Source organism: Eptatretus burgeri, unplaced genomic scaffold (assembly GCF_056783735.1).
Source record: "Eptatretus burgeri isolate ZD-2024b unplaced genomic scaffold, Ebu_testis_v1 Ebu_testis_scaffold_3170, whole genome shotgun sequence".
In the NCBI taxonomy this organism is placed as follows: domain Eukaryota; kingdom Metazoa; phylum Chordata; class Myxini; order Myxiniformes; family Myxinidae; genus Eptatretus; species Eptatretus burgeri.
Window position 1 is genome coordinate 194,973 of NW_028225118.1, and position 15,386 is coordinate 210,358.

Consider the following 15,386-nt stretch of genomic DNA (forward strand, 5'->3'; position numbering starts at 1 on the left):
GGTCGTCCGCACGCCAAACGCGGCAGAATTCTACAACAATATATATATATATATATATATATATATATATATATATATATATATATATATATATATATATATATATCTTCTTCTTCATTCGGCTGCTCCCGTTAGGGGTCGCCACAGCGGATCATCCGTATGATCCGCATAGTGATTTGGCACATGTTTTACGCCGGATGCCCTTCCTGACGCAACCCTGGTCGCATCTTACGACACAGGGATATGGTACACCTATTTTAACCGGGGTATACACCGGCCCAGTACACTGGTACTCATTTCGCCGACTTCGGAAGGATGACAGGCTGAGTCATCCCCCTGCTGTATTAATTCAGTGGCCCAACAGGAATTGAACTCAGGACCTTTTGGATCCCAAGCCGCTGCCCTAACCACTGCGCCAACACCAGGCTGTTATATATATATATATATATATATATATATATATATATATATATATATATATATATATATATATATGTGTGTATTTGTGGAAATATATATATATATATATATAGATATATATATATATATATATATATATATATATATATATATATATATATATATATATATATATATATATATATATATATATATATATATATATATATATATATATATATATATATATATATCCGGTGTGTGATGAGAATCTTTGTCGTCTGATCGGATTGTGTCGGCAACCGATGCACGGACTACCTTCTCCTGTGATTCCATGCCAACCATAGTCGATCCAACAGTTGCGTGAGAAATTGACGCAGCTGCATGCTGCAGGTAGAGTGGGGAAACAAAGGGAAATGAAACGACAATCACAGATATTCCCCCATCGAATGAGATTTACCCATTGAACAGTTTCTCCTTGTGTGCACTCCTCATCATGGAATATAACGAACGATCAATAGGGTGGTAAATCAGTGTTCGAGCACACCGACATTCACGTTCCAACGTGGACACAGAAATTGACCAATGAACCGTGCGTGTATCATCGAACCTGCCGTCTTGAAAACCTCATCAATCAGAAATGGAAAATACATAATTTTAAAACTCAAATCTATTTTACATTGGCATTTCGTTTCCCTCCTCGATAGGCTGACAAGCTAGAGCTGTTTCAACCACATTTGAAGACTTGGGAAGCGAAATAAAGGTTCGAGGCAGGGTGGTATTATCTCCAGTCTAAGAGAGCTAGCTGTCTGACCCGCACAATGAGCGAACACTCTTCTAACTTACCAGAAGCAGAGATATTCAGAGTGGCTTTGCTTTCTCCCAGTTCATTCCGAGAGATGCAGACATAAACCCCAGTGTCAGACAAGGAGAGATCTGACAAGACCAGGAAGTTGGACATTCCTGAAGTAAGGCCAGTGGAAAGAGATTTTCCATCATGAAACCACTGTGGAGTAGATGGCCTGGGGTGAGGGTGAAGGGTGGAATACATGTCGATCAAAATTATGTGCATATTTATTTATATTTTAAACATATATATTTTTGCGGGCCGGCGGGGTCGGGTGAGAAGACCACTGGGGGGGAGGGGGGGGGAAGCTACGTCGATTCCCACCAGACACACCGGAATTGTAGGCCATCGCTCACGGATAATTCCGTGACGCGGCAGGTCGCTTAACCGCCGTGGACGCCAATAACTCAACCGCGTGGACTGGGGTCCTCCCGTCTATGGGTTAATCGGATTACCTAATTAATCACGTGGTTTAATTACCGGGGAACCACGCCCTCGGTACGCCTTGTCCGAACCGGATCACTCTACCGGATCGGATGCAGCCGAGCGACACTGCCAAGGATGTACCGGCTAAAAGGAATGGAGCGTTGGGAATCAAGTCCTGGCTGGAGTGGGATTTGGACAATGCTGGACCAATGGGAGAAAAGACAAAGACGAGCTGAGAACATTCCTAATGATAATTATTTATTAACAAGCAAGCGAGGAAAGGTATGTGGAACGACAAAGATTTATTGGGTATGTCACGCAGGGAAAGAGGAGAGAGGTGTGGAGTGCGACAATAATACAAGCAACTTACAAAAGCAGACACAGAGCAGACTTGACGTGACATTAATAACAGTAACAACAATAATGAACTTCTACAGACTTAATTAACACACAGGCGCCAGCACACTCAGACACATACAGAAAAAGAAACCCCAATGAGAAGGGATTTTTGCAACCAGGGAGGGAGGGAGTTGAGGTTATGCTCTCGGTGCCTGGGCGTTTCGGGGGAGGGGATGCTCCGTGGTGCGGTACCCGACAGTAGTTGCGTTGTCTCTGGCCCAAGCCGCACGTGTGGAGCTTGTGTTCTGAAGGAGGAGCTTGAGTGGAGAAGGGCAAGGTCCAGAGTGTGAGGGTGGAGTAGTGGGCAGAGACGAGAAGCAGGAGGCGGTTCGCCGAGGCTAGACCTGGGCGGAGTCGAAAAGCAAGAGGCGAGGTCGAGGTCGTGTGGGCGGAGACGAGAATCAGGAACACACCATGTGAAAACACCCACACACACCACACCACCCAGACGGAGGAGCTTCTCCGTCTTTTATAGAGTCCGAAGCTCGGAAAGAGGGGATCATGCCGAATTTGTTGTCATCGCCAGAATCGGGCGCTTTGATTGGCCCTGACCCCTCACGTGGTCCGCCAGCTTGGGCAGGGTTTCGGGTGCCGTGGGTTGTCGTGGAAGCTCAAAGCGACAGTCCAGCACCGAGCGCACGTCGCGGATTTTGCCTCAGAAAAGAAAAGGAGAGTGGGAATTAAATGGAGGGGAAAATGATTTAATAACCCCAACTATTAAACCATGGCAACGCACTCCCTGTTGTCCCACTAAACAAAAGGAAGGGGTCTATCTACACGTATATTAATGGCGTAACTGTCTTGGGACACCTCTCTGTTGTATGCATGCAGTTCCGAGAACCGGAACAATATATTTTTAGATCCTCGTGGAGGATCTCGAAGTCTTACTCACGTTGTTGTTCTTGTGGACTTTTTTGTTTCACATCCAACAGTTTTTTGAATTCTGTTTGCGGGAATCGAACAGGGCATTAGCAGAGATGAATTACCGCACATATGATACATCACTAGGACATCATATCAATTTTTGTGACGTCATTCCTATTTTTTGACATTTTTTGTTTCACAACCCAGAGTTTTCATCGGATCTTCGTGAAACTTGCCATGTATATGCAGAAAGCCCACGCTCAGGCAGTAACCATCTCCGATTTTGGAAATTCTTCCCAGAAAAAAAGTTGACGTCATAATATCGCCGCTAATGGAAATCGCCTGTACCATTATCTCCGAAACTTGGCGAGCTGTTTGAATTTTGTTTGCAGGAATCAAGCCGGGCATTAGCACAGATATTTATCGCAAACCTGATACATCACACTGACGTCATATTTGTTTTTATGACGTCATCATTAAGATGACAATGGAGAAGAACGGTAATTTTGTGTGCCGACGAACATCGAAGCCAGTACTCTGGAAAAAATCACAGAACCTCTGGAAAGCATCCGTAAATGAAAATATAAATACACGTAAATGGAAAAAAAATTGAAATATCAAATGCAAGTGAGCGACCCGAGACAATGTGGAAGTATACATAGTGTTGTGGTTACCAAATTCGCAAACCACCATTCAGGTCCCTTAGGTGAGGTATCTCGGTAAGTACATGTGTAGTTAGGCCCGAACCCGTTGTCTAGTGGGAATACATGTCATTTATGCGTGCTGCGACTCTTCAGGATAGCCGTTTTTCTTTTACTATCTTTATTTTGGACCAACCGCCATTGTTACCACCACAACCACAACATCAACCACCACCACAACCGCCACGACCTTCACTTCACACCTCGCAACCGTCGCATCGCCACCGTTCTTGCGCCGCCTGTGGGTACCGGTGTTGGACTCGTGCAGGGCGCGCGCCGAACAGCGTGTACAAAATCACGGATTTTGTGCTTCAAAAACGGATCAAAAACGACACACGCCCACTTTTTGCCGTCCAATCGGTGAGCGAGGGGCGATTTGGCCCCGCCTCCAGGGCGTTGGAGGGCGATCGATATATGCAAATTTATGGATCAAAAAGCATTCACGCCCACTTTTTCTCGGGCCAATGGGGAGCGAGGTGAAAGGTCGAAGGGAGGGGGTCAAAGATGAGATGGCGAAGCTACGGGGCTGATAAAAAGCGACCGTGTTCGTCAGTCCAGGAGAGTAGGAGAGTAGGAGAGTCGAAGAGTCGAAGAGTCGAGAGGGAACAGAGAGTCAAGACTTCGCGGGCGGTGGAGTTGGCAAGAAGGAGCTGGTCGTCGTGTGCGTTGGAGTCGGAACGGAGGGGACGGAGCTGTGGAGAGGCGGCGAGGGCAGACGAGGGGGTGCTCGCGTCGTGCAGGGAGCTGCACCCCAGGGAGGCCGACAGCGCGACCTGGCCGAGGTGGAGACGCTCGTCGCGGGACAATAAAATCCTCTATACCCCGAGCATCAGCAACCCCCTCCTGTTTCCCCCCGCGCTGAGATAGTGCGACCAAGGGGGCCCCTTTCCCACCCCCGACCAGACACGGCCCGCGGAGTTGAGGCACCATCGCCGCTCCGCGTCTCATCACCAGACGGGTAGGCCCGACCCGGTCTCGGCCTCAGGCCCGCCTCATCTTTGAGGGTATTCTTTTCCTTGGTTTTGGGTATGTGTTGTCGGCGCCGTCTGTGAAGTAGAATTGTATAAGTGTTGCCGTGTGCTCGGTAGTCGGTATTAGCTCTGCATTGTGTCCTCGCTTTTATATTTGCTTTTTGTGTAAATTGAATTGTGTTTTTCTTTTCTGTGTGCATTTGGTGGAATTGTATATGTGTGCTTTCCGTTCGTCGCGAATAAATGTGCTTTGTGTTGAACTGTTTCCCGCTTCGCTTCGTCTTTTCCTCCATTGAATCCTCATCTTGCTTCACGTAAAGGGTTGGTAGTGGGCTGAATACGCCCGATAATTAATCGAACCGTCGAGGTCGACGATAACACCGCTCGGTTATTCTGATAGTACGGAACGGGTCGCTTAAGTGGCCCGTGTCCGAAGTCGACCTGCGGCGAGGTGCGATCGCCCGGTCTACCCTCCGCGTGGGTACTTAGGTAGGTCGAATTTGGCGAGCAACCCTATCCCACGCGGGGGCTGATTGGCTCGATCGCGGTGAGACCGAAAGGTCCACCCGTGACTGGTTCCCGGCGTTAGTCCGAGAGGGTCACGACTGGATTGTCCGTCCGGTGGGCGACGTGCCGCGATTCGAGTTACGTGGCCGTCAGCACGCCGGCGGGCGCGAATCCGCAACAATATATTCGTATGTTTACACAATGTTTAAGCACACCCCGCTGGTATACATATATTCGTTATATTTTAATTTTCTCCCACACTCAAAACACGACACAAGACTTCCTCCCACAGTGCTTTGCACACTTATCTCTGTCCCTCGTTCCACTTAACTTGAAGACGATTATTACTCACCAATCCGAGTCTGACTCATAATTGAATGAACAACACAATCATTGGCTGAATCTTCCCAGAATGCCTCTTGTGCAGTTCAAAACTCCTTTATTGCTTTGTCCTTCCCTCCTAAACCCACCCACACAAACACTGTGACTGTGATCATCAATTCCCTTCCAACCTTGGTCTTCCCTTTGCTCTGCATTCAAACTTCTGCTCCTCTCTCACAGATGAGTTCCTGGATGTCTTCAAGATCTCCAGCTTTGGAAGATCTCGATCTTGGAACAAAAGAAGAAGGGTTCTGCATTCATAACACTGAACAGTTCAAGCTGCATTGAATTGAATGAGTCATGGTGTCAGACATCACACTTACACTCAACTTGCAAAGTCCAGTTTGTCCGCAGCACGCCGGTCAGCTGATTCACAACACACTCCACGTGACGTCCATTATCCCGACGATTAACCAGGATTCTGACAGTGTTTCTGACCTTGCCCTTCATATCTACTGGATTGATCTTCCCATCTGGAGACACAGCAAGTAAGTGGAAACCAAAATAAGGAAATGAGACATTATGGCAACCATCAGAAACTAACGACATCCAAGATCAACTAACAGGGAAATGAATAGCTTACAAAGAAGCTTCTTGTCTTTTAGCCAATAGATCATTCCAGCTGGATTGCCGAGATTGCTCGTGCATGAAAGTTCGATCGATTCGTTTTCCCCGATTGGCTTCTCAGGGCCACTCACGACTGGCTGACTTGGAGGGACTATGCAAGTGTTCGAGGATGAAAGAGTTCGGAGCAGATGTTGAGCATAGGAAAGGTTGGTGGGGAAAAAGGGCAAGGCAAATAACAAGGTAAGAGTTTTCCAAACGGTAACCATGTGTTCAGCGATTCAAACACAAAAACATTTTGATGCAATGATGGAGTAACAGCTTGCCATTCTGGAATAGCATCACAACAATAGCAAGCAATTAAGTGCATTCGTAAACGAGGCAACGACGTGCTGATTGTCATCCCTCAAGGACCTGCACGTCAGCACTCGAGGCCTCCTGTATCAGAAACATACAGTACAGGACTCAGTCACCAATAAAACAACAAAAAGAGCAATCAGAGATAGCAGACCCTTTCCAAGATCTTGTTTGGTGTGGTGCTTGTGTACGTTGTGTGGTGTTTGTGTGCTGGTGTGTTTCGTCATAAATAAGAGACATCACCAGAATTTCCACTTTATAACTGCTGCCAGTGATGATCGGTTACCAAGACATCCCGTTTCGATGTAACTCCGCTTTGATCAGACACTTGACCCTGAGTAATCAGAAGGAACAGTGAACAAGCAAAAAGCAAAGATGAAGTCATCAGGAGGAACCTGGATAGGATTCGGGATTCTGCTGATATTTCTCCACCTTCAAACCCATCCAGGTGCAGCCAACTGAACCTTATTAAAAAAAAAAAAAATATATATATATATATATATATATATATATATATATATATATATATATATATATATATATATATATATATATTTAAACATCAAAAAAAAGTCTGACTGCCAGACGATGCGTCCAATCTGGTTAAAATTTAAAAACCTATATTCCCCATCACTACTAGATCATAATTGTGAAGTATCACGTCGCTCGATGAAGAAATTCAAGAGAAATAATTTTTTTAAGATTCTCACTCAATCCAATATCGCTGCCAGACCATGTGACGTATCGATTATTATGAGTGAATAGCCGGTATCCCCAAAGCTTGCGGAAGATGGGTGTGAAGTTTCCCCTTGACCTATCCAGCCATTCTGGAGGAGGTTTTTTAGGTTTTATGGTAAATCCAATATGGCTGCCAAACCATGTGACCTCCAACATCATCGGTCATTGATGGTGAATCTGGAAGTGGGATGGATCAGTAAGGATGAAGTGAGGACTGCTATGAAGAAGATGAAAAGTGGAAAGGCGGTTGGCCCAGATGGTATACCAGTGGAGGCATGGAAGTGCTTTGGAGAGATGGCAGTGGGGTTGTTAACCAGATTGTTTAATAAAGTCTTGGAAAGTGAGAGGATGCCGGAGGAGTGGAGATTAAGTGTACTGGTTCCGATTTTCAAGAATAAGGGTGATGTGCAGAGCTGTGGAAATTATAGAGGGATAAAGTTGTTAAGCCACACCATGAAGTTGTGGGAAAGAGTAGTGGAAGCTCGGTTGAGAGGAGAGGTGACGATCTGTGAGCAGCAATATGGGTTTATGCCAGGAAAGAGCACCACTGATGCGATGTTTGCTTTGAGAATGTTGATGGAGAAGGATAGGGAAGGCCAGAAGGAGTTACATTGTGTGTTTGTGGATTTAGAGAAAGCTTATGATAGGGTGCCAAGAGAGGAGTTGTGGCATTGTCTGAGGAAGTCGGGAGTGGTGGAGAAGTATGTGAGGATCGTGCAGGATATGTATGAGGACAGTGTGACAGCGGTGAGGTGTGCGGTAGGAATGACGGACCGGTTTAAGGTAAAAGTGGGATTGCACCAAGGATCGACTCTGAGCCCTTTCCTGTTTGCAATGGTGATGGACAGGTTGACGGACGAGATCAGACTGGAGTCCCCATGGACTATGATGTTCGCGGATGACATCATGATCTCTAGGGAGAGTAGGGAGCAGGCTGAGGCGAGCCTCAAGCGGTGGAGGTACGCACTGGAGAGAAGGGGAATGATAGTCAGTCGGAGTAAGACGGAGTACATGTGCGTAAATGAGAGGGAGGGTGGTGGAATGGTGCGGTTGCAAGGAGTTGAGGTGGGGAAGGTGGATTGGTTTAAATACTTGGGATCAACTGTCCAAAGTAACGGAGAGTGTGGGAGAGAAGTGAAAAAGAGAGTGCAGGCAGGATGGAGTGGGTGGAGAAGAGTTGCAGGAGTGATTTGTGACAGAAGGGTAGCTGCAAGAGTGAAGGGGAAAGTATATAAGACGGTAGTGAGACCAGCTATGTTGTATGGTTTGGAGGCGGTGGCACTAACAAAAAGACAGGAAGCCGAGCTGGAGGTGGCAGAGTTAAAGATGCTGCGATTCTCGTTGGGAGTGACAAGGATGGATAGGATAAGGAATGAGTATATTAGAGGGACAGCGCAGGTAGGACGGTTTGGAGACAAAGTGAGAGAGGAGAGAGAGGCGAGATTGAGATGGTTTGGACATGTGCACAGGAGGGAAGCAGAGTATATCGGGAGAAGGATGTTGAAGATGGAGCCGCCAGGCAGGAGGAGAAGAGGAAGGCCAAAGAAGAGGTTCATGGATACGGTGAGGGCGGACATGCGGGTGGTTGGAGTGTCAATGGAAGACGTGGAGGATAGAGCGAAATGGAGACGGTTGATCCGCTGTGACGACCCCTAACGAGAGCAAGCCGAAAGAGGAAGAAGAAGATATATATATATATATATATATATATATATATATATATATATATATATATATATATATATATATATATATATATGCAAAATACATCTATTTTAATTTATATATATATCAGGGGTGGCGGAATTCTCACCCGACTCTTGGCGCCACCCTCACCACCGCCATCTCCTGGGTTTATAACGCCAGCTGACTCGGCACAGGCCTCTTGTCACGCGTATTCAATCGTGATACCAACGTAATCCTGGACCTTACCAGTTGGGGAAATAGAAACCCGGTTACAGACAGGTTTTGTCAGATGCCGAGCCTTTTCTGCCAGTCTGTAACCATTTTGGTTTTATATGCCAATCGAACGGATCGTTACTCGACGCGACACAAATTAATCCATAGCGGCAACTTCATCCGAATCAACCAGATTTATTGGGGAACATCGGGGAACACAACACAAGGAAAACATTCACGACAATGTTTTCATTAATCCACAACCCGTTCTTAACTAGGGAACTACAGATTACGGGTTTCGAGGGGGTCCTCACCGAGATATATCTTAAACAACATGCAGAGAAGACATGGATAGCATGCAGACAAGACACAGAGTACTTGGTGATGTTTCATGGACGAGAGGAAAGTGTCAAAAGCACGAATGTGGCCCGTGACAAGCCGATGTCCACGGATTCGAGCCCCAAGCTCGAACACGCCGCGTGGCAAGATGGCGCTCGTCCTCCTTTTGTCACACCGCCCACCCACGCGGCCTCCGCGTGTTCTGAAGGTCGACGGCACAAGACCGTCAGATCGATGATGGGTTTCAGCTGGTTTCGCACAAGGTCCAGCATACAAGTCCAGGCCTGACCTGTTCAGCAGACCAGGCCAAATCGAGGTGTTGGGCTCCGTAGGCTGGGTCCATGGGATTCCAAGACGTCGTCGAGCCGTGAGGTGAGTTGGGACAGTTAGAGGCTCCGTCACTGGACTCTGGATGAACCTGTCGATGTGCTCCTCACGAAAGCCGATTGCGCCCCACCTCAGCGCTCAGTTTCCCCACTGCCGATCGCAGACCCGGCGCGCTGAGGTTCAGTTTGCACTGCACGCCATTTTCTCTCGGCAGATTCACCCTGCCTTTCCTTTTGCTCGCTCGCCTCGAAGCCTACTGCAGTTTTACTTCTTCAGTTTCACTTCTCCTTTTCGGCCATCACTCGCCTCAAAGCCTACTGCTGACTCACACCCTATTCAGCCGATCGCACCACACCGGCGCTCAGTTTCACCACCGTCTTCCCCCGCGCTCCAGCAGTCTTTTCCTTCACTCGCTCGCCTCAAACCCGACTGGCTCCTTCCTTCAGTTTCACTTCCCTCTCGAGGCCACTCCCCCTCTCAGCGCTTGGCGGGGACTATTTCCGGAGAGATGAAGGAAGAAGAAGAACCTCTCGGTCTACCACCAATGTACCAACGATGGACAGCCTCTCACACCTCCCGACACACATGTAGCGTCCATTTACCGAACAACCTGGCTTAACATGCATTTAATGGGGGAGCTGGGCAAATCCTATTTTTCAAAACACACAAAGGGCCATTTCCGCAACAATATTTATATATATATATATATATATATATATATATATATATATATATATATATATATGTATATATCTGTATATATATATATATATATATATATATATATATATATATATATATATATATATTTTTATATATATTGTTGTGGTTACCAAATTCGCAAACCACCATTCAGGTCCCTTAGGTGAGGTATCTCGGTAAGTACATGTGTAGTTAGGCCCAAACCCGTTGTCTAGTGGGAATACATGTCATTTATGCGTGCTGCGACTCTTCAGGATAGCCGTTTTTCTTTTACTATCTTTATTTTGGACCAACCGCCATGATTACCACCACAACCACAACATCAACCACCAACCACAACGCCGCTTCACCACAGCCGCCACGACCTTCACGTCACACCTCGCAACCGTAGCATCGCCACCGTTCTTGCCCCGCTGTGGGTACCGGTGTTGGACTCGTGCAGGGCGCGCGTCGAACAGCGTGTACAAAATCACGGATTTTGTGCTTCAAAACGGATCAAAAACGACACACGCCCACTTTTTGCCGTCCAATCGGTGAGCGAGGGGCGATTTGGCCCCGCCTCCAGGACGATCGATATATGCAAATTTGTGGATCAAAAAGCCTTCACGCCCACTTTTTCTCGGGCCAATGGGGAGCGAGGTGAAAGGTCAAAGGGAGGGGGTCAAAGGCGAAGCTACGGGGGGATAAAAGGACCGTGTTCGTCAGTCGGAGGGTCGGAGAGTCGAAGAGTGGAGAGTCGGAGAGTCCAGAGGCGGAGAGAGGAGAGTCGGAGAGTCCAGAGGCGGAGAGGCGAGAGTCGGAGAGTCCAAAGAAGAGTCCAGAGTCGGAGAGTCCAGAGGCGGAGAGGCGGAGAGTAGGAGAGTCGGAAGCAGAGGGTCAAGACTTCGCGGGCGGTGGAGCTGCTCGTCGTGTGCGTTGGAGTCGGAACGGAGGGGACGAGCTGTGGAAAGGCGGCGACACCAGACGAGGGGGTGCTCGCGTCGTGCAGGAAGCTGCACCTGAGGGAGGCCGACAGCGCGACCTGGCCGAGGTGGAGACGCTCGTCGCACATAATAAAGATCCTCTATACCCCGAGCATCAGCAACCCCCTCCTGTTTCCCCCCGCGCTGAGATAGTGCGACCAAGGGGGCCCCTTTCCCACCCCCTGCCAGACACTGTCCGCGAGGCCCGCGGAGTTGGGGCGCCATCGCCGCTCCGCGTCTCATCACCAGACGGGTAGGCGCGACCCGGTCTCGGCCTCAGGCCCGCCTCATCCTTGAGGGTATTCTTTCCTTGGTTTTGGGTATGTGTTGTCGGCGCCGTCTGTGAGGTAGAATTGTATAAGTGTTGCCGTGTGCTCGGTAGTCGGTATTAGCTCTGCATTGTGTTTTCGCTTTTACATTTGCTTTTTGTGTAAATTGCATTGTGTTTTTTCTATGTGCTTTTGGTGGAATTGAATATGTGTGCTTCCCGTGTGCCGCGAATAAATGTGCTTTGTGTTGAACTGTTTCCCGCTTCGCTTCGTCATTTCTCCCATTGAATCCTCATCTTGCTTCACGTAAAGGGTTGGTAGTGGGCTGAATACGCCCGATAATTAATCGAACCGTCGAGGTCGACGATAACACCGCTCGGTTATTCTGATAGTACGGAACGGGTCGCTTAAGTGGCCCGTGTCCGAAGTCGACCTGCGGCGAGGTGCGATCGCCCGGTCTACCCTCCGCGTGGGTACTGAGGTAGGTCGAATTTGGCGAGCAACCCTATCCCACGCGGGGGTTGATTGGCTCGATCGCGGTGAGACCGAAAGGTCCACCCGTGACTGGTTCCCGGCGTTAGTCCGAGAGGGTCACGACTGGATTGTCCGTCCGGTGGGCGACGTGCCGCGATTCGAGTTACGTGGCCGTCAGCACGCCGGCGGGCGCGAATACCGCAACAATATATATATATATATATATATATATATATATATATATATATATATATATATATATATATATATATTATATGGATATATTTATATATTTCAAAATTTTTCAAAAAAATATATTGTTGTGGTTTCCCGCAAGCGCGTCGCCACGAGCACGACCCTCGATGGAGCGGTGGTCGCCTCGGCTCGATCGCCCAGAATGTCAGATCGCCGGGCCGGAAAAGTCCGGGTCGACGGGTCCTGGTTATTTTGGACCGAAATACGCCAATGGGGAGATCACGTGGGATGGGGTTAATTGCCAACTTCAACTTACCTAAGTACCCACGTGATCCAGATACCGGGGTACTTCACCCTCGGCGGAACTCGTACGGAAGCGAGCCACTTAAGCGGGCCCGTTCCGTGTGCGTAGCCGAGCGGTGGTATCGCCGAATTCCGCCGGCCCGATTATCTTGTGACCCTGGCAATGGCCGACTAATCCCTCACACGCACAACATGCTCAGCCAATAAAGGAAATAACACGACGAGCTGAGTACATTTAACAATTAGGGTTTTATTTTACAATAATGGGGAACAAGGGAACACAAAGAGCAGAACTAAACCGACTAAAAGAAATGCAAGGTGAACATCTATACAGGCACTTAAACAGTTTGACCACTTATCAGACGGGCCCACGGACACACACACGCACACACACCCAAAGAATCGGACCAATGGTCTTTATTAGGACCTGCCTCGGACCTGTCCACCTCGTGTGGTCTTCGAGGACCAGGTCCTCGGGCCGAACTGGACCCCTTGCACGATCCGGGGATCCAAGCTTGCGGAGCCGGCAGGGCGCAGGCTGGTGAGAGAAGACCCTCCGTCCGCAGACGCGCTCCCGAACTCGTGCGCGACCAGGACGGTCGGAGAACAATGCGCAGAACGCGCCGAAGAACAATGCGCTGATTGTGCCGATCCCTGAACAGAATGCCGATGAACAATGTGCAGAACGCGCCGATCCCCGAACAGAACGCCCGCGCTCGCGCATACCGCGCCAGACCAGAACGCCAGGGGAACGACACCATGCATGGACCGCGCTATTTTTATCTCCCCCGCTTCGAAGGGGTGGGGGGGCGCCTCCTCGCAACTCTGCCCTCTCCCGTCGCGGGCCCGGATTGGCTGAGTCACGGTCACCCCACCCACTGCACGTCGATTGGTCGAGGACCACCGCATGGCTCCTCCCCAAACTTTGCCTTCTCCACACCGGACGACCTTCTGCGCATGCGCCCTCGTCATTCCTCTCATTCGCCAAAAATGGGCGGCAAACCCCCCAATTGGCCAGGTGGCATGGTGACGGTGACTGGAGTGAAGCGAAGGCGAGGGCGATGTGGTGCGGTCGGCGGTGGAGTCGATGATGTAGTTGGTGGTGTAAAAAATAACTCAAAGAAAACCTGACTATGATTAATAAACCACAGCGCAGGAACATTTAATTGCCCGTTAGACGAGGGGAAAGGGCTATCTATAAAACACGTACTTACCGAAATAACTGATCTCTGGGGAACCTGAATGGTGGTTTGCCAATTTCCACAACCGTAACAATATACACACGACTGGTCAAAAGTTTCAGAACACCCCCATTTTTCCAGTTTTTACTGAAATTTAAGTAGTTTAATGTTTCAATGTAACCTGAAATTAAAGCACAGAACAAACAAACAATTGCAGTCAAAAATAAATCATGGAATCGTTTTGTTGAACAAAATTTAATCTAAATTTTTAACTCATCAAAGTCGCCACCTTTTGCAGATATAACAGCCGAACATACTCGTGGCATTCTTTCTCCAATGGAAATCAAATATTGTTCGGAAGTTCTTCCCAACACTGTTGCAGAAGTTCTCAAAAATGTGTTGCACTTATAGGTTGCTTTGCTTTCACCCATCTGTCCAGTTCATCCCAAACCAGGTCGATGGAATTTAAGTCTGGAGACTGCGCTGGCCATTCCATGATTTGAAGCTTCACGTCTTGTTCTTTTCTTCTAAGGAAGTTCTGACATAGCCTGGAGGTATGTTTTGGGTGGTTATCCTGCTGTAGGATGAACCCCTGACCAACTAGGCATAGACCAGAGGGTATTGCATGGTGCTGAAAAATGCTGTGGTCGCCCTTTTGGTTCAGAGTGCCAGTCACTCTGTGTAAGTCGCCGACTTTGGATCAAGCAAAAGAGCCCCAGATCATCACGCTTCCTCCTCCACGTTTGACAGTTGGTGTCACACACTGAGGAACCATCCTTTTGCCTCCTCCAAACCCTGCGTGATGAACTGAAGATTTCACATTTGGATTCTTCGGTCCATAAGACCTTCTTCCAGTTTTTAGTAGTTCATTGGCGGTGCTTCATGGGCCAGGCAAGCCTCTTTTTCTTGTTTTGCCATCTTAGCAATGGCTTTCTTACTGCCACTCGACCTGTCAAACCTGCAGCTCGAAGTCTTCTCTTCACAGTTGAAACTGAGACTTCCTTACTTCGACCAGTGTTAAGCTGTGCTTGAAGCTGCTGTCCTGTGAGCCGCCGATCACGCAAGCTGTTGACTCTCAGAAACTTGTCTTCTGATTGTGATGTGCCTTGTGGTCTGCCAGACCTCTTCCTGTCAGAGTTTCCTCTCGTTTCCAAGTGCTCTGAAGTGTTGATGGTGTAGGAAACACGTTTCCAAGTGTTGATGGTGTTGGAAACTATCCTCACTGACACCTTGACTTACTTTGCAATTTCTCTGAAGGAAAGACCTTCACTTTTAAGGGTTATAATGATCTGTCTGTCTTCCTTTGTTAATTGTCTTTTTCTCGCCATTATGATGGCAATACTCTTCTTCCTGCAGTAAAATATTGTTCAAATCATGCTGCAGAGGGAGTAGCAACACAGTCTGTTCCAACACTGCTTTTATACAGACAGAGGGTTTGTAACTAATCAACAAAAGTTGGGACACCTGTAGGAATTGTTTGCATCAACTTTCAAGGCTTAATTTACTTCCATTGCTGCAGAACAGCTGCAGTTGTGAACCCATGACTTGTTCCCTGGAAAGGGCCTTTTTTAACAACTCTGA

The 15,386-nt window shown here is 48.1% G+C and overlaps 1 protein-coding gene across 4 annotated transcripts in view; it reads right to left on the reverse strand.

Moving 5' to 3' along the window:
- Positions 1-15,386, reverse strand: part of LOC147006483 (cell adhesion molecule 3-like) — a 40,825-nt gene that overhangs the window by 14,284 nt on the left and 11,155 nt on the right. For 3 of the 4 annotated variants that reach the window (XM_085868669.1, XM_085868671.1, XM_085868672.1), the window contains exons 4-8: positions 6,079-6,213; positions 5,819-5,968; positions 5,627-5,723; positions 1,246-1,421; positions 718-786 (exon numbers count right to left, since the gene is read on the reverse strand). In XM_085868669.1, the coding sequence (XP_085724795.1) occupies positions 718-786; positions 1,246-1,421; positions 5,627-5,723; positions 5,819-5,968; positions 6,079-6,213 (627 nt within the window). The remainder of the gene's footprint in view (positions 1-717; positions 787-1,245; positions 1,422-5,626; positions 5,724-5,818; positions 5,969-6,078; positions 6,214-15,386) is intronic. The other variant, XM_085868670.1, reaches the window with a different exon arrangement.